Source organism: Bactrocera oleae, chromosome 5, assembly GCF_042242935.1.
Source record: "Bactrocera oleae isolate idBacOlea1 chromosome 5, idBacOlea1, whole genome shotgun sequence".
Taxonomy (NCBI): Eukaryota; Metazoa; Arthropoda; class Insecta; order Diptera; family Tephritidae; genus Bactrocera; species Bactrocera oleae.
Window position 1 is genome coordinate 30,018,372 of NC_091539.1, and position 23,915 is coordinate 30,042,286.

General features: G+C 33.6%; 1 protein-coding gene across 1 annotated transcript; it reads right to left on the minus strand.

Moving 5' to 3' along the window:
* Positions 1-1,187: 1,187 nt before the first annotated feature.
* Positions 1,188-22,019, minus strand: unc-4. Its single transcript, XM_014240652.3, has 4 exons — positions 20,803-22,019; positions 3,646-3,824; positions 3,147-3,286; positions 1,188-3,067 (listed from the first exon to the last, which is right to left on the minus strand). Exons 1-4 carry the CDS (start codon positions 21,383-21,385, stop codon positions 2,491-2,493), a joined length of 1,479 nt encoding a protein of 492 aa, XP_014096127.2. The 5' UTR covers positions 21,386-22,019; the 3' UTR covers positions 1,188-2,490.
* Between the last annotated feature and the right edge of the window lie 1,896 nt (positions 22,020-23,915).

A 23,915-nucleotide genomic window follows, 5' to 3' on the forward strand; every position in this document is an offset into this window, starting at 1 on the left:
TTAGGGATATGATTTTGATTCCATTTTAGTTCAGCGCTAAAATACATCATTTTTAAGAAAACTTGTTTATTTAGTTTCATTAAAATATATCACATTTTGACCAATCTGAACGGTTTAAATGCAGGTGGAAAGACGGAAATATAATATTTTAAGGGGTATATTGGGGACAGAGAAAGGGGCGGGGCTGATTGTGTTAATATTAACATTTCTCAGGTATAATAATCTAATATTTAAATAATACTCACTGAGCGACATATTCGGCATAAACCTTGATGGTATAACGAAAATCACTGTAAGTAGGATATGGGAGTTGGTAGTATTGACTCGATTTAATTAATTTTTGCCAATACCACATTCTATTAACATGCCACAGACTAATAAAATACTACCAGGGTTTCATTCAGGTACCTCAAACACCATCATCAATCATATGGAATAAAGTCTGCTAAATGTTCGAAAATCCTGATATTAGTTATATGGGTCCTATGTCAAGTTTTCGATACTTTTATCCCCTTTAGGCACAAAGATACACTGTTATGAGTCAAACACGCTATCTCATTAGACTCTTGCAGCATGTTGCTAAAGAGTATAATAGTTTTAGAGTTAGATATAGGATTGTATATAAATGATCATGATGATGAAACGAGTTGAAATCCGAGTGACTGTCTGTTCATCCGTCTGGGTAAGCGATAAATAGAGTAAAAATTTAGATATTTTAATGAAACTTGGCACACGTGTTCCTTGGCAAAAAAATTAGGACAAGTTCGTAGATGGGCATAATCGACCCACTGCCACGCTCACAAAACGCCATTAATCTAAAATCTATAAACTGCCGCAACTAAGCCACAAATTAAGATGTTCCCACCAAATCTATTTTGTATAGCTTGGGCACTTGTTATTTACAATAAATAATTAGAGTGTAGAACTATGTGATTTGTAACACCGTTTCCAAAAAAGTTGAATCAACCTATCTTAATAACCATCATATTTATCGTACGAACAGATAGACACACGGAAATCAGTCTTCAGAAATCAAACAACTTACCTGTGATTTAGTCGCATATATAAACAATTTGATTTTACTTGTAAATAGTTAGATGATATTTCTTCATTTAATAGAACATATTATTTATTCATATTTTCTTTAAACTAAATTGAAATTATTTTACAATAATAATTATAGCAAGTATATAAAACTGATTCAGTTTCAAGGAGAACACAAAAGCGATATATTTTTAAACAAAATATTAAAATGCTAAAGAGGTATTAAAGCGTCAGACATTAACTTAAACATACATAAATATGTACATAAACATAAAAATATGCCTTTGTAATACTACACTAAAATACATACATATGTATGTATGCATATTTGTATTGCACTTAAAGCTAGATTTCTATAATATTCAAAGCCCTGTTCACACATATAATTGCATACTCGTACTTGTAAACTACTCATACAATGGTATTTAACTAAAAATTTGTAATCAAATACCTATACATAAGTGTAGGCAACTAGAAATTAGCGAAGTAATTATCTAATGAGATAAAATTGTTCGCAAATCAGCCATTGCTTTGTTGCGATCTTTTCACATCGGTTCGAAATTCATTTAAGAGCATAACAAACTAGACAAAAGTAGCGCATAATCATATTTCCGCATATTTTTTTATAAAAAAAAAGATTAAACTTGTGGAAAAAGCTTTTAAATTTACGGCAAATTGACCAATAATTAGGTCCTATCGGAACAACATTTCCAGAGCCAGTTCCAAGAGGCCTGGTTTTTTTTATAAGTTATTGTCACGAAATGGCTAACTCCAACATGAAGAGGAACAATACATGTCGATTATTCTGTTGAAAAGTTGGCAACTAGTTGGCGAGTGCGACTTGAATTAGCCACAGCTTCTGCCACAGAAAGAAAATGCGTGTACATACTTATGTATGTTAGAAGTGAAATAATTATACTTTGGCATAAGTTAATCTATATACAGTTGGAAAAGATAGAAATACAAATCAAAGAATTCCACATATTTTGAAATATTTTTAAATAGACACTGTACACTCCGCATAATTTTCATGAAAAATATGTAAATGAATACTCACTATGGTACATTAATTATATTAATATTGCGCAATTGGTTCTGGATGCATTATCATTATTTACTGTGGGTATTTCTGTATATAAGTGCTGGTGCATACAGTCGTACATACATATGTACGTACTCGCTTAGCTGCTAAACAATTCCGTTAATTACTTCAGTTCATCCATGGTACATTCTTTAACTATTCACTAATGCTTTACATACATACTTAATATTTAGTCGCTTATTTATATGGTACATACACTATACAGTGGCTGATATACTCCCTGCATGTGACTGTGTTAACGCGTATCTGCTGTGGATGGGTAAAGTGGGCACAAGCAATGGCTTGCGAGAAAGCGTACAACTTGTTTGCCTTTGCATTCAACCATTTAACCATCTCAATAAATCTCACGTGTTGTTGAACAGAAGTGACTCTATGCTAAATGGATTGTTCCGCCGGATGCTAATCGGCGATGTTTGATGCTGATTACTGTTGTGATTTTGATGAATTTGATTTTGCTGATTTTGCTGGTGTTGTTGCTGATATTCATGGGCGGGTGTATTGGAATTTGTCAGGTTTAATCGCAAATTCGACATGCCTGTACTTGCTGTAGGAAAAATGAACGATGTCTTTCCACAACTATCTGTGGCATTGCTGTCATCCTCAGTGTTGCGTTCTCCATTGGATACTGGACTCTCTATGCCATTTTGACTACTGTTTGGTGAGAAGCTGCCTGGCATTAAGCTATTTGCTCTAGGGCTTCGAAATGAGCAGTCATCTCCATCGTCGTCACTGTCCGTACCGCCCACTACGTCTATTTGTATGCCATCGTCTTCCAGATCTGAGTCGGAGAAGGTGCCATTGGCTTTATGTTGTGATATGTATTCGGCCTTAAGAGCTTCGAGGTCGACCGTGATGCCTTTGGCCTGCAACTTTCTCGCTTGTCGATCAATCGCTTTCGCCAACTTTTTTCTTCGTCGAGCCCTAAAAATTTAGAGACATGCGTTGTTGCAGTTGTTGGTAAGTTTGCAATGTCGTTTAATAAGAAATTCTTTTAAATTACCTTTCTTTGGCTTTCAATTCACTTGGCGGAATTGGTTCTCCGGAGCAGGTTTGAGGTTGAGCGTTATGTGCAGGTCGTCCCGGTCCTTTTTTGGTGTGTTCGCGTTTTCGCACTTTTGCCCTTCGGTTCTGGAACCATACCTATCTGGAACAAAGTGTTTCATTTCAGAAATTTTAAATACAATAATGATGGACTTTTTATATTTTTAACATGTACGTATGTATGAGTACATATTGGTGCAGGACTCATTGTGATGTGTCTGTATCTGTTCTGTTCTACCGAGAAAGCAACAGGACAACAAAAAGTCTTTGTGTACTTTTGGCCTCTCCCTTTAACCCTGGTAAAATAATTTTTGGGTTGTTATTCAATGGGTACTCGAATTTCAGAATACATCTTTGATTAGACTCGATTTAATCAAATTTAAAACGAATTGATTCGGTAGAGTTTTTTTCACACTCGCTCCTCAAATAATTTGCTAGTAGTAGTAGCTAGAACTCACCGCAACTCTGCTCTCCTTCAAGTCCAGTCTCATAGCCAGTGCTTCACGCATGAAAATATCGGGATAGTGGCTGGCAGAGAACGCACGCTCCAGCTCCTCCAGTTGCCACGAATTAAAGTTAGTTCGAGATCGTCTCCGTTTCGCAGCATTACTATCCTCATCACCATCACCAGGAAAGCCTAGAATCGTGGAAAGAACATAAATTTGTATCTTTTGGGCAAAATTTTTAATAATTTTCAACTGTATATTTCTTCTTCATTTATTAATTAAATTTTCTTCTTTTTTTCTAACAATCGCCTTCTGAGAACAATATGATAGCAATGAATCGAAATTCTGAAAACTATGCAAAGCCGCCAAAACGAAATTGACAAAAATGGAAGTTCCAAAATATCTCGAAGATTGACCAATATTTTCGGTATAAAGTCGAACATACATTATTATACAAGGCGCTTTCCAAAGTAAACAGGACTTTTAATCGGCAAAATCAATTAATTTTATTCAAAATAGTCTCCTTCTGCTTTAATACAGCTTTTTGCACGGTCCAAAAGCATGTTGAACGCGTGTTTTATCTCGTTGCCCGGTATGGCCGCCAGTATGCCGGTGCAAGCCTTTTGAATGGCCTCCACGTCTGCATAACGCTTTCCAACTTCCATCTTCGCGATATTCGGACCGAACACGTCGAATACGGCGCACCAAATGCTTCAAAACTCCAAGGTAGAATACCGTATTAACGTTATGGCCGGGTGGAACAAATTTTTTGTAGACAATACCCTTGGAATCATAAAAACAAATCAGCATTGTCTTCACTTTTGACTTCTCCAGGCGCGATTTTATGTGTTTTGGCTCATTTCTCATTTATGTCCTCACGACCACTTTGAAAACGTTGAAGCCACTCGTGCACTCTGCTACGGGATAGGCAATCATCGCCATAAACTTGTTTCATCAATTAAAACGTTTCGGTAAAAGTTTTACCAATTTAAAAAAAAAAATTTAATGTTGGCTCTTTGTTAGAAGCTCATTTTCGCACCGATGACAAAAACATACTGACACTTAACACACAATAACTTCACTTCCAATAGATGAAATGTCATGAAATTTTTACTGGAAGTCGATAAAGGATAGCAGATTCTAACGCACTAGTCGACACAAGTATATGGCACCACTAGAGTTTACTTTGTTACTTTTTTACTGTTTACTTTGGAACGCACCTTGTACATCACCGTTATATGTGGCGATGAGCGCGGTTATCATCTGGTTTCTCCCATTTTCACAGTATATGAGGATGAGTTAGATATAATTGTGCTGAGCAGGTTTTGTAGATTTAGCCTCAGTGGTTTGTCAGACTTTAAGCCTATTCGGGGCAACATCACCGCACTTTTTAAAAAGTTTTAAGCCACATATTCCCATTCAATCACGATGCTCTGTACCAAATTACAGTTTTCTGTCTTACTTTGTGACCTAGTGGGCATGGCAATAATCCAATTCAGCCCAAATATAGTACCAATCTTCCTTGGGTGTAAAGAAATATGTGCCAAGTTTCGTCAAGATATCTCAGATTTTACTTAAGCTATCGCTTGCACGGACGGACCGACGAACGGAGAGACAGTCGCTAGGAATCCAAATCTTTTTGTTATTTTGATCATTTTTATACATATATAACCCTATATCTATCTCGACTATTTTTAGGTATTACAAACAACGGTTAAGTGAAAAAAACGATTCGACTCTCTGATAATGCTTCAAATATAAATGGAAGCACAAATATTACTTCTATTCATAACTTTGTATAGAATTTAAAATGTCTTCCAGTACTAAGCAAATAGGTTTATAACCCGGTTGGTTTCTATGCAACCCACATTCCACTTGTGTGAATAAGAAAAGGATGGGTCAATATGGAGTTACGAACATATGAATGGTGGACATAAATTTTCATGCCAAATGATAATTACGCTCATATATTTCAATTACCAACCAGCCGCAGCAAATGCAAAACTAGCCTGGACAATTTATTTGAATGAGCATACATATTTATGTACATACAAACATATACGAGTATAACTGTGAAAATTCCCAAATGAATGCTAAAAATGGTTCGAAGTCACATAATTTGCATATGCCTATAATGCCTGTGAGGACGGGGGCCAAACAGCCCATAGCTATAATGTGTTGGGAATTTAATTGAAACACGAAAAATATGGATGCCTGTAAGTTTATACTTATATACCTATAACCGGCTTTATTTAATTCCAATGTATTCATAAACACGATCCTGTGTCTATCTAGGCACACACTCTCATATTTCTTTGTATGGAATTTGTGGAGGCGAGTGAGATAATCACATTAAGGAAAGGACTTAGCAGTTAAAAGGCGTAAAGTGAATAGTATTAATTCCTATCTGTGTATGTGTTTTATTGCAGTGAAATATGCATTCGAACCTTAATAATTCAAATTAAATGCTGGCAATGTCACCGCCCCTTCCGCCTCTCTGCACCAGTTTATCCTCGTCGACGGCGTTGTTGGAGCACATTTGTTGTTGGCATTAGTAGGCCAATTACAACTTAGGGCTATTTATGATACGCCTCGTTGCAGTAGGGAATCGTGCTTGGCCCATTGGATTGAAACAGTTTAATAACCCACTGTATGTATGTACCTATATGTATATATATCTAGTCAGTAGTATTTATATGAATAAAAGCTGAAACATAACAAAATTGATATTCAATAATACGACTGCGAATTTTAGGTATTATGTGACATATTATATAAAGCTTTTGTCCATTAATTCTGCTAAAAGTAGTAATTTCGCCTTTAAAAGGCTATAAAAGGATTTACAAAATGTCCTTCTTTGTTATGGTATGAGCAAATCTCGGTCTTTAAAGTCTTGCTAGACGAACATACTATTCGAGCTGTTACAAATAGTATATGGTAATCTAAAATATTTATTTGGTGTTACCCTGAATGGTCTTTCATGCATTTCCAGTGGAACCTGAAACAGGTTTAGGAATATATACCTATGTTGCGCAGGTATGTATGTATTTCTATGTATATTTGAAGTACACACCCAAATATACGTATGTAGTTATTAAGACGTAATTTTCGGCAGAAACACAAGCATAAAAGGATAATTGAAATTTATTATTGTTCCATGTTGGTGTCTCAATTGGCTTCTGTATTATTATTAAAACACTTTGTCGAAAGTATGGAAGCAAGTGTGTGCCTTTGTTATTGTTAAGTTATACTGCACTTTTTCGTACTACGGCGCCATCGAAGTCTAAAGACAACATAAGAAAATATGTAATGAGAAATATATGTATAAGTACATACACATACCCATATACATATGTCAATATATTTGGGTAGGAATAACTATGTAAAATATTAAGGTAAGTCAAATCTATTGAAATTACCTTCATTCAGTTCAATATAAATATTTTCGTTGAAACTCTTAGGATTTAAAAAAACTATTACAATGGAGAGCCATTCCAAGCGGGCCAGAAGCCAGACAACAAACATGTGCAGTTCTTAAATATATTTTTATACTCTCGCAACCTGTTGCTACAGAGTATAATAGTTTTGTTCACCTAACGGTTGTTTGTATCACCTAAAACTAATCGAGTTAGATATAGGGTTATGTATATATAAATGATCAGGATGAAGAGACGAGTTGAAATCCGGGTGACTGTCTGTCCGTCCGTCCGTGCAAGCTGTAACTTGAGTAAAAATTTAGATATCTTTATGAAACTTGGTAGACATGTTTCTTGGTACCGTGAAACGGTTGGTATTGCAGATGGGCGTAATCGGACCACTGCCACGCCCACAAAACGCCATTAATCAAAAACAAATAACTTGCCATAACTAAGCTCCGCAATAAGATACAAGACTGTTATTTGGTACACAGGATTCCATTAGGGAGGGGCATCTGCAGTTAAATTTTTTTTTAAAGTGGGTGTGGTCCCGGCCCTATTAGGTTTAATGTGCATATCTCCTAAACCGCTAATGCTATAATAACAAAATTCACTGCAAGCAAATGTTTTTAGAACCTCTATTAACGGTGTGAAAATGGATGACAAGCCCGCCCACTCCCCATATAACGGTACTGTTAAAAAATACTAAAAGCGTGATAAACCAAGCACTAAACACGCCAGAGACAATACATTTTATCTCTGGGATGGTATGAGATGACTTTATAGGAACCGCGTTCAAAATTAGTTAGTGGGCGTGGCACCGCCCACTTTTAGGTGAAAACCAATATCTTGGGATCTGCTTAACCGATTTCAACCAAATTCGGTACATAACGTTCTTTCCATATTTCTATGTTATAGTGCGAAAATGGGCGAAATCGGACTACAACCACGCCAATTTCCAATATAACACCATTTTCCATTCCATCTAATTCTTTCACTTTCCACTATGCATATCAAGCAACAATGATTATATCGGGGTAAAACTTTGCGTGAATAATACGTTTAAAGTATGCCACCTTCTGACCAAAAATTGTCTAAATCGAACCAAAACTATTTAAGCCCCTAAGTACTAAATATGTGGACCCCAGTGCCTATAGTTGACCTTCTACCGAGAATATCAGTCAATCCACAAAGAAATCTCAAATGAGTATACCATTTGACTTTGCGAGAGTATAAAATGTTCGGTTACATCCGAACTTAGCCCTTCCTTACTTGTTTCTTATAAGATGTCTTGGAAAGGACTAAAAGTTGTAACTCAAAGGAGAGCATAAAAACGAGTTAAAGCACTACACAAAGGCAACGAACAAATCATATATACATATGTATATGTACAAGTACTGATATATTCAAACATTAAACTTAGAAATTTCAATTTTGGAGTATACAGAAGATACTCTCAATCCTATTTTGTTTGCTTTCGTTTCTCAATTCTCAAATAAAATACATAGTTTCTCAGTTTTCAAGCTCTCGATCTAAAATGCACCTGTTCTTTCCTTACTAAGGAGCTGCTCATTTTTCGAAACGGCCGATATCGGACCACTAAAGCATATAGCTGCCATATAAACTGAACGATCGGAATCAAGTGCTTATATGGGAAAATTTTTTATTTGACGAGGTATTTTCACGAAACTAGGCACTAGTTATTGCTTAAGGCACCAATACATTCCCCGAAGAAATTATTCAGATCAGAACACTATTGCATATAGCTGCCATACAACCTGAACGATCGAAATCAAGTTCTTGTAAGGAACTCTTGTATTTGGGAAGGGTATTATAGCTTCGATGCATCCGAAGTTTACGCTTTTTCTTGTTATTTTTGTTCTTGCAACTAAATTTAAGTTTAAATTAGTTTTGTTTATTTTATTCCTTGAAAGAGGAGGTAAATAAAAAGCACCTACCACAATAGAATTAAGGTTGTTAAACAAACGGACAAAGGTCCACACTTCAGGCAGAGAGGAAAACCACTTCAAACGAAAATCAGGGCTAACAGTACCAAAGCTGTGGACTCAAAAAAAGTGATCGTGTCTTCTTTCTCCCTTTAAAGAGTATATACAATATTTTATTGTCCCAAATAAATTTTTAATATTATTTTATTTACATATATATTCTTTTATTTTTTCATTTGGTACAGGAAATCATAGTAGAGACCGCATCTGTGTGTTTTATAAAAAGTGAGTGTGGCCCTCTAATAATTTCAATGTACATATCTCCTAAACGACTAAAGCTATATCAACCAAAATTGTCTTTCTGGCGCGTCATCAAACAGTGTGAAAAGGGTGAAATCAAATGAGAAACACTTACACCCCCGTATAACGGTTATATCGAAAACTTTTGAAAATGTGATAACTCTTTAAAGAAACACACCAGAAGTATTAAATTTTACAGCAAAGATGGCACGAAAGGGCTTCATAGGAATCAGTGTAAATATTGAATAATTTCAGGAACTACTTGACCAATATCAACCAAATTTGGTGAATAATATTATCCTGTCATATTTATTTACATTGAAAACCGATGCAGGTAAAGGAATCTGCGTTTTTATTTACTTTTCCCCAATATTTTAGGTTTCGCCTCTTTGGTTCAGTTTATATGTTTTGCTTCATTTCTACTCGATTATATTATACACGGGTAAGTTCAACCCACATGCATAAATAATTTTCACCACGAGTTAATTCTTTTTCTTTACATAGGTAGACGTGTTAACTCGACGTATTAAACGACTTTAGAAGAAAGTTTGCTTTTTATTTATTGCATAATTAATCTCCCTTAACTTCAATATACATATTCCAATGATCCTCTAATCATTTTATGCCATCCCTATAATGACTTTCCGGAAGCTCTGCAAAATTCCCGTCTACGGCTGTAATAGCTTCTTCATTCGACGAAAAACGCTTTCCATTAAGGATTTGTTTCAAGTTTCTGAAGAGGTAGTAGTCACTGGGAGCCAAATCTGGTAAATACGGTGGATGCTCAAGCAATTCGTACATGAATTTGTTGAATTTTGTCAAGTTTAAAACACCAAATGATTTTTTTGTGCTGCAAACCATAACCTTCTTTGCTGATCGTTGTGACTTCACCTGCTTTGGAGCTGAACAAACAGCTTTAGTACACTGTAAACGTTCTTGTTTCAATTTATGCTAAGAAATTTGTTTTCGATCAGTTTTTGTAAAATTGTTAACGTGTGCGGCACTAACTTTTCAAACAGCTTTTTCATATGTAGTTCTCCATGTAAACTATGAAGTACTCGATCGTCTGAGATGCCTCTCACCACAGATGTGCCAACTTGAGAAAAAAAATTTGGAGCTAGCTAGAAATAGCACTTCTTGGTAAACCCTACTCACTTTTCAACCAACCTGTATGTACATACTTCTATATATTAGAAAAGTTGTGTTAGTTACATTATTTTTAATTCGGCTGAAAATTGGGGGGGAGGTAGCTTAAAACCAGGGAACGGACATAGGATACTTTTTATCTCTTTATGTTAAATGTCAATTCAATAAAAAAATTATATTTCAAATAATAAGCATATATTCTAAATTCTTGTAAGAATAATTTGAATATTTTATTACTTCAAAAAAATAAAATGACAACACATAGCAACTGCAAGTAATTTTTGAATTATATGGATTAGATGTGCCATATTATTTCAAAACGGCAATATTTTTGCAACGTTTTAACCCGATCTTTATTGGCCCTCAATTTCTATACTGTGAAGTGGCAGAATCAAAAGTTTAAAATTGGTTTATATGAGAAGTAGGCGAGGTTATAGACCGTAATATGGGAATGTCGTAATGTTATAAACCGAATTTCGTCGAAATTGGGCAAGTAGCTCATAAAAAATGGATTTAACGAGGATGGACAGACTCTCTCCCAGATTTGAACTCGCTTCGTCATCTTCATATCCGTATATCGCTCCATATTTATCTCGATTAGTTTTAAAAGATACCAACAATCGTTAGGTGAACCAAACTATTATACTATGTAGGAACATGTTGAGAGTACAAAAAGGGGCGTACGCCAAGTACGGCTTGTATGTTATATAAAATAGAAGTTTGTATGTATGTTCCTTATAAACTCAGAAACGGCTCGACCGATTCCAATGAAATTTTTGAACAATCTTCAAGATTGCCCAGCGAGCGATCCTGTAAAGTTCGGTGGCTATTGGAATTTTTTTTTAATTTCTATCATTTAAATGTCAATGACACTTTTTTACTGCTGATATACTATTGTTTTTATTACACAATTTTCTTGACACGTGCATCGTGTATATTTATCTCATTTAATTAAACATATTGAAGTATAATGAAGGATATTGAAGTAAAATGTTATAATGAACGATATTGATCAGTGGAATAGATAAGGTATGCGAATATTGTCAGACATTAAAATTTCGAAATTTAATACCGGAATAGTTAGCAGCAATTTTCAACGAGAAAAACAACATAACAATCGTAATTTGACTACAATTAACCCAAGGAGTGAGCCATTACTAAAATCTGAGCAAAATTATATTTACAATCGGATTAAACCAACTGTTGCTCGGAACGGTAAAACAGAAAATGTCAGCACTATTGTACACGGAAAAAAAATTAATTGGCAGAATTTTCCCGCACACACAAAATATTTACAATAATAATATGCTTATTATATTAAACAGCTTACTCAAATATAATTTAATTATGCCTTAGTCACAACAAGGCGTGGCCGGGATTTTCTAGTTTAATACAAATATTTTATCCATCAGGATTCGCTGCCTGTTTTGCATATATTTAAAGAAAATTATAAACAATTCCACTTGTCTTTCCATTCTGAAGACATTAAACCATTGATTTAAAACAGGGCTCCCGTATTACTATTGTATTGCCAATAATGTTAGCCAATTTTAACAAATTTTCCTTCCTACTTTAATTTTTTTAGCTAATTAAAAGCCGATGTGATGAAAGTGAAGCAAAGAAATATAAAATAAGTGTACTAAATATAATATGTATAAAGCTACTATTTGTTATTATTAAAAACATTTCGAAATGAAAATGGTTTCGCGGTGCAGCCTTCAGGTTAATTTCATTCAAAATTCAACTCGAGTAGAATATTTGCCGTTTATGCTTAAAGGTTTTACCCGTGTAGAATATAACCGATTAGAAATGAAGCATAAATAAGGCAATATATAAGTATATCTGTAACACTGCAGAAATGTACTTTACCCCAGCACTGATATGATGAATATAGAGATTCCTGTGAGATTGATTTTAATATACAGTAGGGAGCACAAGTGAGTACATGTTTGTGATTCGTATATTTATTCCTGCATAACGGTAGAAGTAGCACAGAAAATTTTAAAAGTTCTTTCCCTTTAATTGCTTTTGTTTTTTTCTTAAAATTGCATATTTTATTTTTTGTATTATTAACCATTTTGTTTCGAATTAAACACCAAATAAAGGGAAAAAACACTTTTAAAATTTTCTTTGCTACTTCTACCATAATGCAGGAATAAATATACGAATCACAAACATGTACTCATTTGTGCTCCCTATTGTAAATGTATCGGACTTATTGATTTTATAACTTATACCTTAAATTCGGTACTAAATATAATTGTGATTCATTTAAAATTACATCGAATATTGAATAATGAATAATGAATATACAGGGTTGCGTGTCTTTTAATTCAAAAATTTTTAATTTAAAATAAATTTTTTTTTTAATCTTTGTGATTAAAAATTTAAAATATTATTTTAGATTTGAACGAACGCGAAACTATGTTAATTCTCAAACAAATTCTTTTTCAATTCTTAATTATACGGTTGATTAAAATTTTTTTTTGTTTCAAACTGTATGTAAGATAAAATTTTTTTTTAATCCGGTATGCTAAGCTTTTTTTATATTTTTTATTCCCGTATTTGGGATTAAAATTAGAAAGGAATTTTTAATTCAAACCTCTTCGATTTGCTGTGCTACTAAGCGTTCTTTGTAGAATTTCTTTGTAATTGAAAATTTTAGGCAACGTGCACTTGTTTTATGCGTTATGTACACTTGTTTTCAAACTAAATTCTTATGGCTTTAGCTTTTTTATGTATTATTTTGCGAATGTTGTCAGGATATTTTTTATTATTTATTTATTTCATTTTCAGCTGTCAGTACTTTTTAATTTTCCACCGATAGGCACACAATAAAATTTTTTATATTCTTAAAACTTGAAGTAAATTATCGTTTTAATTTTGCCGCGTTTTGTTACTTGCAACTTTTATAACTTAAAATATTTCGAAAAATATACATATGTACATATGTAATTACTTATGCGAAAATAACTATGGGGCAAGTATACTTCGCCTGTACCTGTGTACTGTAACAGTTATAACATATGTGAAATTATATAAGCTGCAAAACTTAGTTTTAAGAATGCTTGCGCATCTTGTGCTACTCAACATTGTGCATACATATACATAACTCTTTCACTATCAACACATTCACTTACTCATTTCATTTTTGATAATTTTAATTGTTTGACGAAGGACACATCTAAAAAGTCATTTGATTGTGTCGGAACATATGCACGAAAATATATAACAAAATATCTCGGGAAATATGTATGAACCTCGTAGGTTTATCATTTTAAAAAGAAAATGATGAATGAAAACGATCAACTTATGACACATTTCATTTCCTGCAAGACTTTTGCTTCCAAAGTACATCCGATATCAGCATACCAACAACGCGAAGATGAATTGAACTTAACAAAAGCTACACATACACATACCCATATAAAACGGCGCATATACACTATACTTGTGCACATTTTAAGCTCCGCCCATCGGCCGGGTATGACGATAGTGAATTAAATCGAAGGCAATGATATTCAGAACACGAAATGGACAAGTCCAAACACAATACAAACGTTTCAGCATTCGAACGACATTTTATTCCAGAGCAGAGTGACAACTGGTTTTTGCGCTGTGCTGCTTACGGCCAAACAGCGTTATGTCATATTGACATGTGAATTGTTTGTGCGCTTGTAAGGTTGTGGCGTAGCTTGCCGGCAACACGCTCCATTGCGTAGGCATGAATAAATGCAAGCGACGTTCGTTGAAAACGGGTAGCGGAGGAGCGTTGTTGCACATTTTCTTCAGTTTTATTTCCCTTTTCGCGAAAATGATTAATGAGTTTATGGTGACTTGGAGTATTTTTGCGTATGACTCGTTCCAAAGAGGCCTTGCGAAAAGCGAACTGAAGCCAAAAGCAAATAATATAAATATTTATAATAGACACCCTTTCTGGGCGATTTGCGGCAGAACATTGTTAGTTTACAAATTATAAATTCATTATCTCTCGGCCTGATCAAATTAATATCCTCAATATGTTCGTAGGCAAAAGCCTACGCATAAAATATCGTAAATACATTTATAAATTGACTTATGATTATATTTATTTGTATGCAATTGCATACACATGTGAAAGTGCATAACAACATACTTATTGTATATAATGTTCATATGTGCGAGCATGCATAAGACTGCTTATATCTGTATTTAATTATCGATCAAATTTATACAGATAAGTAAAAAAACTAATTTTTATATATGTTTAATACATATACATATGTAACCTTTTCTTTTGTATAAAGCAGAGATAGTAGTGTAATCAATATTTCAAGTGTGTAGCAGGTTTTAGTGAAATTTTTGCGATAAATTAAATCGAAGTACGTTGATCCCTTTTGATAGCTACATATAGCCAAGGATAACAACATTTTTTTGCCTACTTTATATTCAACAGACAGACAAACAATTTTTGTAGTTCCAACTGTAAATAAATTTAATGTACCAATCCAACAAAAGTTTTGAGATTTCAATGCTTCTAGAAATATATTTAGGATAAAAGCTTAATTATTTGATTTAGTAATTGTTATTATTTATTTTTGGGATCAGATTACATATATTTTAACTGTTTAAATGATTAGATACGTAGGTAAGTAGGGTGGATGTCTGACGACACACCTTGGCCTTTAGGAGGACCGTTATGAAACCACGGGTTAATTCTGCCTCACACTACCACGTCCTCTTATACCCTGTGGTCTTGATGAGGTTCATCAATTCTAAACGTTTTATTTGCGCAACTTCCGAGGCGTCATCAAAAAACCGCTACCAATAGTATCCTTAGTCTGCTGGCGTGTCTTCTAATAAGACGATAACTTGTAAGGACTCCTTTCATATGTACAAGTAGCCAGAAGACAATATATTCCATGTATATCTCAACTAACTCTACAAGCTTTAATCTATTTGAACTATTTCTATTCACTCATTTTATTTTTGGCATTATTGCGATTTCAAAGGGTTGACCAAAAGCAATATTTTCGATTGGTCGCCTGAAACAAAACAATAACACTGTCATTCGTGACTTTTTAATTTTAATATGATATCTCGTTTTTTGCGTTAAATTTTTGAGAAAGCGTCTCCGCAGGGTTTTCTTGAGCAAACAAAAAGTAATCTATTAAAAGTGTAATCTGACGTTCAAAATGAATATTGAAAGTTTTTATGTTAATTAAATTATTAACATAAATTTTAATTAATTTTATTGTTACTCAGTTCGTTGAGAGAAAAGAAATGTTAAAATGAAGTAAGAAGATATATAAGAAAATATAATACGATAACATTATTTACAATTATTATAATAGTCCGGTCAAATTAGACAGAAAATAAGAGGGAAGTTACATAAATTCACAAATTGAGAAAGTTCACTAACTTGCTCAAAACATGATTAAAAATAACGTACTAAAAATACTCATGGTTCCGATTTGTGGAAAAAAAATGCTCGAGGTCAAGCGTCTAACATGTTGACTCGCGATTTTCAAGGAAACGGTAAGTTGTATCAAAAAAATTACTTTAGTCAAAAATTGTAGATTATAAAATTCTCCTTAAAAATGTATCAATACTTTTTTCCTAAGACCGATCGGATCTGAGATATAATGATCGTTATAATATGCACATGTTTTCACGTCGCCTATGAGGTCGTGTACTTATACTTAGCGCTTTTTTTATAACTTTTTGAATCGTTCTATAGAAAGATTGGCAAAGCTTTTTAAAATATATCTACATACAAGTATATAAAAAACATGGAGAAAATATTTGAGAGTGAGCGGATCATTTGTTTCCGAGTAATAACTCAAACAAATTTGAAAAATGTAGTTTTGAGAAAAAGGCGTTGAAAGGTGAACTGATGGAGCTGATTGAACTGAGCGGCTACACTTTAGAAAACTGTTGCTCTATAACTGTTTGAAATATCGATTTAAAATTAATGTGAATGGAACTCGTTCGATAGTGAAAAATTGCAACCGCGGTAAAATAGCAATAGAGTTTTAATTAGAAATGGTTAAAATTGTCCGTCTAAATGTAAATCCACGTAAATAAAGGAATAAAATAAGCTTATACATTCGGGACTCATTAAATATAAATTCTCGAGACATATTTAAATGTATTTGGTTCTAATTTGTGTGTAAACTTTTTTACTAAAGTTTGAAAAAAATACTACTATTTGCATTATTTTTTTGAAAATATGATCATAATACGTTCATAGTTTTACTGCATAGTTGTTCAATCAGATAGAAGCTAAGTGGTTAACAAACCCGAATCATAACTGTACGAGTATACCCCATTCCATTGTGAAGTCACATGCATTAAGTATTTATTGTGATTATTGGATGTCTATTTATATAAAAGTTTTTGTTTTTTAGTAAAATAATTGAAGAAATTTAATGAATATTTTCAATAATACGCACATTAATAAAATTTAGTTATAAAATCGGTGAATTGATTATGACACAATCAGTCAATTTATATTTTTTAACATATGTATATAAAAAGGAATATTTTATATTAAAATTTCAAAACTATGTCAGTGCACAAGCAATTTAATTGTTGATTAAAACTATCAATATGATTGAACTGTCCTGTTTGATCACTGTGATAAGTCGGAAAATTTCAAAGAATGAGGCCATTTTGTATTTCGAAAACAAATCAAATCATTCAATTAGCTTGTCGTATTAAATCCAATTGCAAATAAATATAATCAGACAATGTTTTATATAAGAATGTTGTTTATATTTTATATCAATTCATTCAATATGCATTCTACTAATTGATTATTGTTTTATTAAAGAGTCTAACAAAGAGTCATGTGTTTTGTGAAAAGCCAATAAACAAGTAAGCAATTCATTTCATTATCACTTCAGTACTGCTTACTTTAATACTGTATAAATTTCTATAAACATAACCTGATATTCTTCTAATAGAGTCTAATGAGTACTAACCGACGAACCGGGCTGCTATAAAAATATAATGTAATTAACGTTTCAATTCAAATTTTTTTTATTTTGTACACCCGAAAATCTGAATAAAAAACCATTTTTAAATTTGTAATACCAACTATTGGATTGAAAATAATATTTTTAATCCCAATATATATGAATTAAATGTTCAATTTTTTAAAATGCTGGAATAACGGATAAGAAATTAAAGTTTTAGTTCCGATTTTAGGATAAAAAATTGAATATCTAATTTCATTTTAATCTTTAACTCCGATTTTGATATTAAAAATCTAGATTTTAATAAAAAAAATTTCTATTATAAAAATCGCAACCCTGCCCACAATATACCTTAGTTCTCGAAATTCAAACTAATCAGCAATCGCCATGTGCCAAAAATCATTCGTATCAAGCAAGTCTTGAGGAGCAATCGAACACCTACCTTTTGCCTTTAAAGAACAACCTTGCCCCAACGGAGTTAAATATTGTTTAAAAATATATTATTCGGATCTCTTCGAAGGCTTTGTTTTTTTACTCTTGGCACTCGGAAATATTAGTTAATAGACACCTCTAAGAAAGTATCTCCAAGTATAATTAGGTTGAAGAATTCATATCTCGCTTCCAACTACTTGAAAAAATATCTCGTTTCATGAATTCTATTGAATGCTCTACAAAACGGTCTCTTACGACTTTTTCGTAAACCTAACCGTTTAAACAATACTAACGGTTGAAGTTTGATTATTTTAAGGCACAATTTTTCTTTTAAGAATTTTATAACTCAATTAAAAAAATTATTATAAATCGGAAAAATCATAGTTTCGTAGAAAATTTACTTCTCTACAAAAAAGTCACTTAGAATTTAAAACAAAAAAATAAAAAATAAAATAAATAATATTTATACACCGAATTCTGTTTTTACTCGGTTTTGATTTAACACGGAATGAAATTAATTTTTTTTAGTTTTTTTGGGCTTAAATTTTATTTGTCAGATCTAATTTTTGCGAAATATGTTCACATCACAAATTTAGAGGAATTTCCTCTTTGTGGATACAAGCAAATTTACTGGCCAAAGCAATTGTAAATAGCACAAATTTATTGAAACGTCTTTTTTTAAACTTTTTTTACACAGTTTTCTCTGGAAACAAACTATCGTGTAAAAACAGAATTAGGAATTATATATAGGTATATATGTATATACATATATAATATGCATTGATGGTTGACGATGATCATCTCGTAAACGCTTAACTTAATCGAAAAATTATCAAGGACCAATTTGTAGAGTAAATTTCCTACAAGACTAAGCTTTGCAATACAAAATGATTTTTTTTCATTGAGTTATAAAATTCAAAAGAAAACAACAAATTTGCCTTACAATAATATCTTTTAAACGGTTAGGTTTACGAAAAAGAGAGTTTACGAGACCATTTTGTAGACCATTCAATTTCTTACAAAGTCTATGAAACGAGACATTTTTTCAAGTAGTTGGAAGGCAGATATGCTTTTTTCTGTCCGATTATAAGAAAAGGTGGATGACCTTCCCATTACGATTAAGAGCTCATGCTTGGAAGAAGTTTTTAAGAGGTGTATATCAGCCAATTAACCAAGTATCAAGCGAAAAAAAAAATTAAGTTTGCCACTATGTTTGTAACACCCAAAAGGAAACGTCAAATACCCTATAAAGTGTGTATATGTTCAGCGTGACGTCCTCAGTCGATTTAACCATGTCCGTCTGTCTGTTCGGCTGCCTGTATATATTATATGATCTGAAATTTTGCACTCGTCCTTTTCTCCCCAAGAAGCTGCTCATTTGTCGTCGACACTACAGTTGCCATACAAACTGAACGATCGGAATCAAGTACTTGTAAGAAGTCTTTTGTATTTTTGAAGACTAATAGCTTCGGTGCAACCGAAGTTAACTATTTTTTCTTGTTTAAATTTAATTATTGAAATTCGTACTTATAATGGGGCTAAAATAAGCTAACTTTTTATATACAAACTCATTCATAAATATGATTATAATTTACAAAATTAATTTTTGATTGAAAAGATACTAATTAAAACATTTAGTTTTCAAAAAAAGTTGAAATATTTTCGGCAAAAAGTAGCTCCTAGTGGATAAAACGTATTTTAAAATGTTTCCAAAAATGAAAATGGCGTCTCTGACGAACGAGATAAACGAGACTATCGGGTTTTCTAAATGGACTATTCGCTAATTTAAGGGAGTTTAAGTTACATGAAAATAATTTCCCTCATTTCCTATATTTGCAAAACAATCAGCTATCCGTTTCAAATAGTTCGCTAAAAAGCGAAAACCCCACAAATACTTCATTGATTGATAAATTTATTATAGTTTTTATTAGACCATACTTTAAAAATATGGGCTCTTATCAAGATTATTATATGTATTATTTGACAATTTTCGCAACCTAATTTTCCTATTCCTTTTGAATTTGCTACAAAAGAAAACGTAGATATATACCATATATAAATTTTAACATATTTAAAAAAAAACTATAATTTTTATTACAAAGAGAAATAGTTTAGTTCACACTTCGAAATTATACAAATAACTGTTCAAAAAACTTAAAAATAGTTCTGGAAAACTAAGTGTTTTCTATTTTTTAAGCAAGCAATAATTTCACATGGTTTAAAATCAAAGTAAATTAATTTCAAAACTCCAATTTGTTATAGCTAAGACCATTTTGAAACAATCTTGAGCTTCATTTATACATATGTACATATGGTATACTATGTAGTCTGTATTAAGACTTTGAAATGACGTTAAGACGACATAATTAAAATTTTAACGATAATATATTTTTGAGGTATAGAATACATGAATGATTAAAACCAATCTATTGTATTAGCTATATATAATATTTTTTTTAACTCGGCCAGTTTAGTGTTGAATATCTCAAAATAAATTTCAGTTGGTATACTTATGTAAATGAAGACTTACCATTTTATGATTGGAGCTTGTCATTCACTAATTTTGCTGATTTTCTTTATTCTCTTGTGCATGATTTCCATTTGTGGTTTATACTAATTATAAATTATTTTGTGATCAAAATATTGAATGCAATTTCAAAGTGCTACTAAAGTTTATTTGCCTGATGTCAATATTTAACAAATATCGTTTATTCTTGTTCTCATAACCTAATTACATATGTTAATTGAGTCATCGATCTTAAAGTTTGGGTAATATGAATATAATGGACACCGACTGTCCATTAGAAGTAATGATATGCCCTTAAAGCAAATTTTTTCTTTAAGAAAAAATCTGAGGTTTTATTTTTTCATTACAGGTACTAGGTACCATCCACCCTATTAGTATAAAAATTTGTACAGTCTGAACATAAATTTATCAGTAATAAGTGGAGCCACAGTCTTGGAACTCACCTCCATCTTCATTCGATCCCTCACTAGGCGGGCCGGCTGCCAGGTTTTGCCGATTTCCTATCATTAACCGATGTTGAATGGCTACTGTTGCAACAGCAGCAGCCGCAGTCGTTTGCACAGCCGAAACATTTCGCATCGCCACACTTAATCCAGTTAAATTCGCGAACGCATTACTTGCATTAACCGCCATTTGTGAGGCCGCTGCGGCAGCAGCAGCATTCTGCGGATTAGTTTCAAAACGGGGACGGCCCAAAAACGGGCCGCCGGCAAACACTCCCGGCACACCGAATTGCAGAAATGGTCCCCAAGGAGGGACTCGCACCCCACCGGGCGCTAACTGAGCAGCAGCGGCGTACAACTGCAACGCAGCGGTTGGGTGCAAGCCTTCCGGCGGCATGGTTGAAGAATTGGCTGTTGAACGGACCACTGTTCCAGGACACGAAACTATACTACCACCGCCACTGACTGTTACACTATCGGGACCACTGACCGTGTCTGCCGCCGGGCTCAAACGTCCTTGCGCTGATATGCGTTGTAGTTGCAGGTTTTGTTGTTGCTTTTGCAGTTGTTGCTCTAAAACCATTCTGTACTAAAGCTCTGCAGTTGAGCGAATAAAAATACAGCAACAACTCACACGGACTATTGCATAAATGTCGAATAAGTCCACTTTAAGTTTGCACCAAACACACAATGAATTCTATTCACATCAGTCGAAAAGATTAAAGCACAAAATCCACAAATATCGGTGTATATATGTATAGTTTTACATGTATGTACTTGTATGTGTTGATATATTCACAATGGTTCACAGTCGTATTGTCGTTGAAGCTCCTTCTGTATGTACATAATAAGTATTTCGTGCACATGTAAATATGTATTTTCATAATAAAAATTTAATATTGTTAGTGTTGGCTTATTATACCAATCAATTAAGATTCAATTTTGTGGCTGCGTTAATAAAAATAATTGCAATCGCACACAACGTGCTCGACCGACAGCACAGCCGATGAAGTGAATTCCGGTTTAGACCTCGGTCAGCTCAACTGCCACCGTTTGCCAAATGAACCCGATTCGCGGACATCCTACACCACTCTCGCGGCACAAGCTAAGCAAATCTCAAAGCAATTCTGCTCGAACTAGTGAACCACCGACGGTAGCACAAGCCGAAATGTGCAACAAACAGAACGCAACGAACAACCAACGAGCACTCAACATGAAAATTCAATTTGAACTGAGCACAGCGAGCAGACTTCGAGTTTAACAAACCAAAGCAAAGCAAACCAGAAAGATTAACGACGCAGCAGCAAGAAGTCAACGAATCAGTGAGCGAGTAGACGATGAGACCATGAGCACGAGATTGTTGCCATTGTTGCGCCAAGGTATCACCACCACAACCACCACTATCAGATCAGCACCACACCTCACCTAACCGCAATCAGACGATTATCGACCGACCGTTTACTAGCTGTTGCTCCGTGTATGCGAGAACGAAGCAGCACGCCTTGCCCGGCTCTTTCCCATTGGTACAAGAGAGCAAGAAATTCATCAAAAAGCCACTTAATTCTATTCCTCGGGCATTGTTGCTGCATATGCCATCGCTAGAGTTGACACCGCGACCTCCGCCGACGGTTCAACCAACTCCCATAATGTTCTCTGCCGCAGTCAGCTCGAGCACTGCACATCTTCATTCAGTCCAAGTCTATAATTAATATAAACACACAAGCTGACTGTACGTCGGACCAACAACCGAACGCATGTATACGAAAGAGTAATTGCTTGCTGGTTTATTTGTTTTTCGCCGTTTCCAACATGGACGACAATGATTGTGGTTCCGAGCACCAACACCACTAGTAATATCTTTACACCAACACAACACGCGGAAATTGCGAGCGTTAGAGCGAGATGGTCAGATGAGGTGCTTGTAAATACTGGGAAGTATTCCCATTATTATTGTTCTTTCTTTTTACATTTCAAGATTTTATCAATTTAACCCAACTGTTCCTGAGAGGAGAGGAGGTGTTTTGTATGCATGTGCTGGATATGTGCACTGGACTTACGTGGGGCGGAGTTTTTCGGTATATTTCAATTTGCCCTCATAAAATTATTATTTGTGCATTTGTTGCTGTAAGTGCCTCTGTTGCTGTTGCCGGCATTGGTATAGAAGAACGACTAAAGTGGTTCGAAAGGAATCGGAAGAGAGAATGATTGCTTGGTCGCTTATCGGCGCATTTTTCGACGACAGTTGTTGCTGTAGTTTATAGTAAGGTGTTTATATATATGTACATATTTATGAAATAAGCCCATACTATGTACTGTTTTCTACAGTTTCGGATTGAAATGTAATATATACATGTATATGTAAAGTATATTGTAGATATGTTAATATATATGTGTATATAGTTCCTTTTTTTGGAAGTACTCTTGAAGGCTATGACATATATTGCTTTGTTGATTATTTACCAAAACATACATACATAAATATTTAATGCAAAATATATAGCTTTTTGAGTATGCATATCTAATATGAACCAATTTCATAATTTTTTGTTATCTTGCTTTTTTTAAAGAAACAAATATTTGGTTTATTCAAACTTTTATGTACACAAAAATCCAATTATTATTATAACTAAATATAGTTCGCTTTTGTTGTCAGAATTCGAGTCGGATTTTGATTTTTTCTTATTTTAAAGTCATTCCTTAAAACCATAAAGTCGGGGTGTAAAAATACTTAGTAGGAAATCACTTGTTAATATGGTATACATATATTGATTACTTCATATGTGTGTTTCAAATACAATGGCAGTTTTCTATAGATCATAAATTATATCTTGAAACTGATAGAAGAATATTTTGTGTTCATTTTATTTCCACACAATGTTAAGCACCTTATAGGAACCTTGAATTTTTCGTACTTTCGAACTTGATACTTTTTCATTCGATATTAATTGAATGCAATTGGGACTGTATGTCCGCAGTAACGAACTTCTTCCAAGGCGTCGTCAATAATTCCCTCTGCTCATAGAGAACACGAAACAAAGACTGTTTGAGGATTTAACGGCGTCTCCACAGTAACATGTTACATTAATGTACCAATTACACCAAAAGTGAGTTTC

Coding starts and splice junctions, on each gene's coding strand:
- unc-4 (XM_014240652.3), bottom strand. CDS start 21,385: ATGGTTTTAGAGCAACAACTGCAAAAGCAACAACAAAACCTGCAACTA. Junction 3,825..20,802: donor GGGATCGAATGAAGATGGAG/GTGAGTTCCAAG, acceptor CCACGATTCTAG/GCTTTCCTGGTGATGGTGAT. Junction 3,068..3,146: donor GAATTGAAAGCCAAAGAAAG/GTAATTTAAAAG, acceptor CTAAATTTTTAG/GGCTCGACGAAGAAAAAAGT.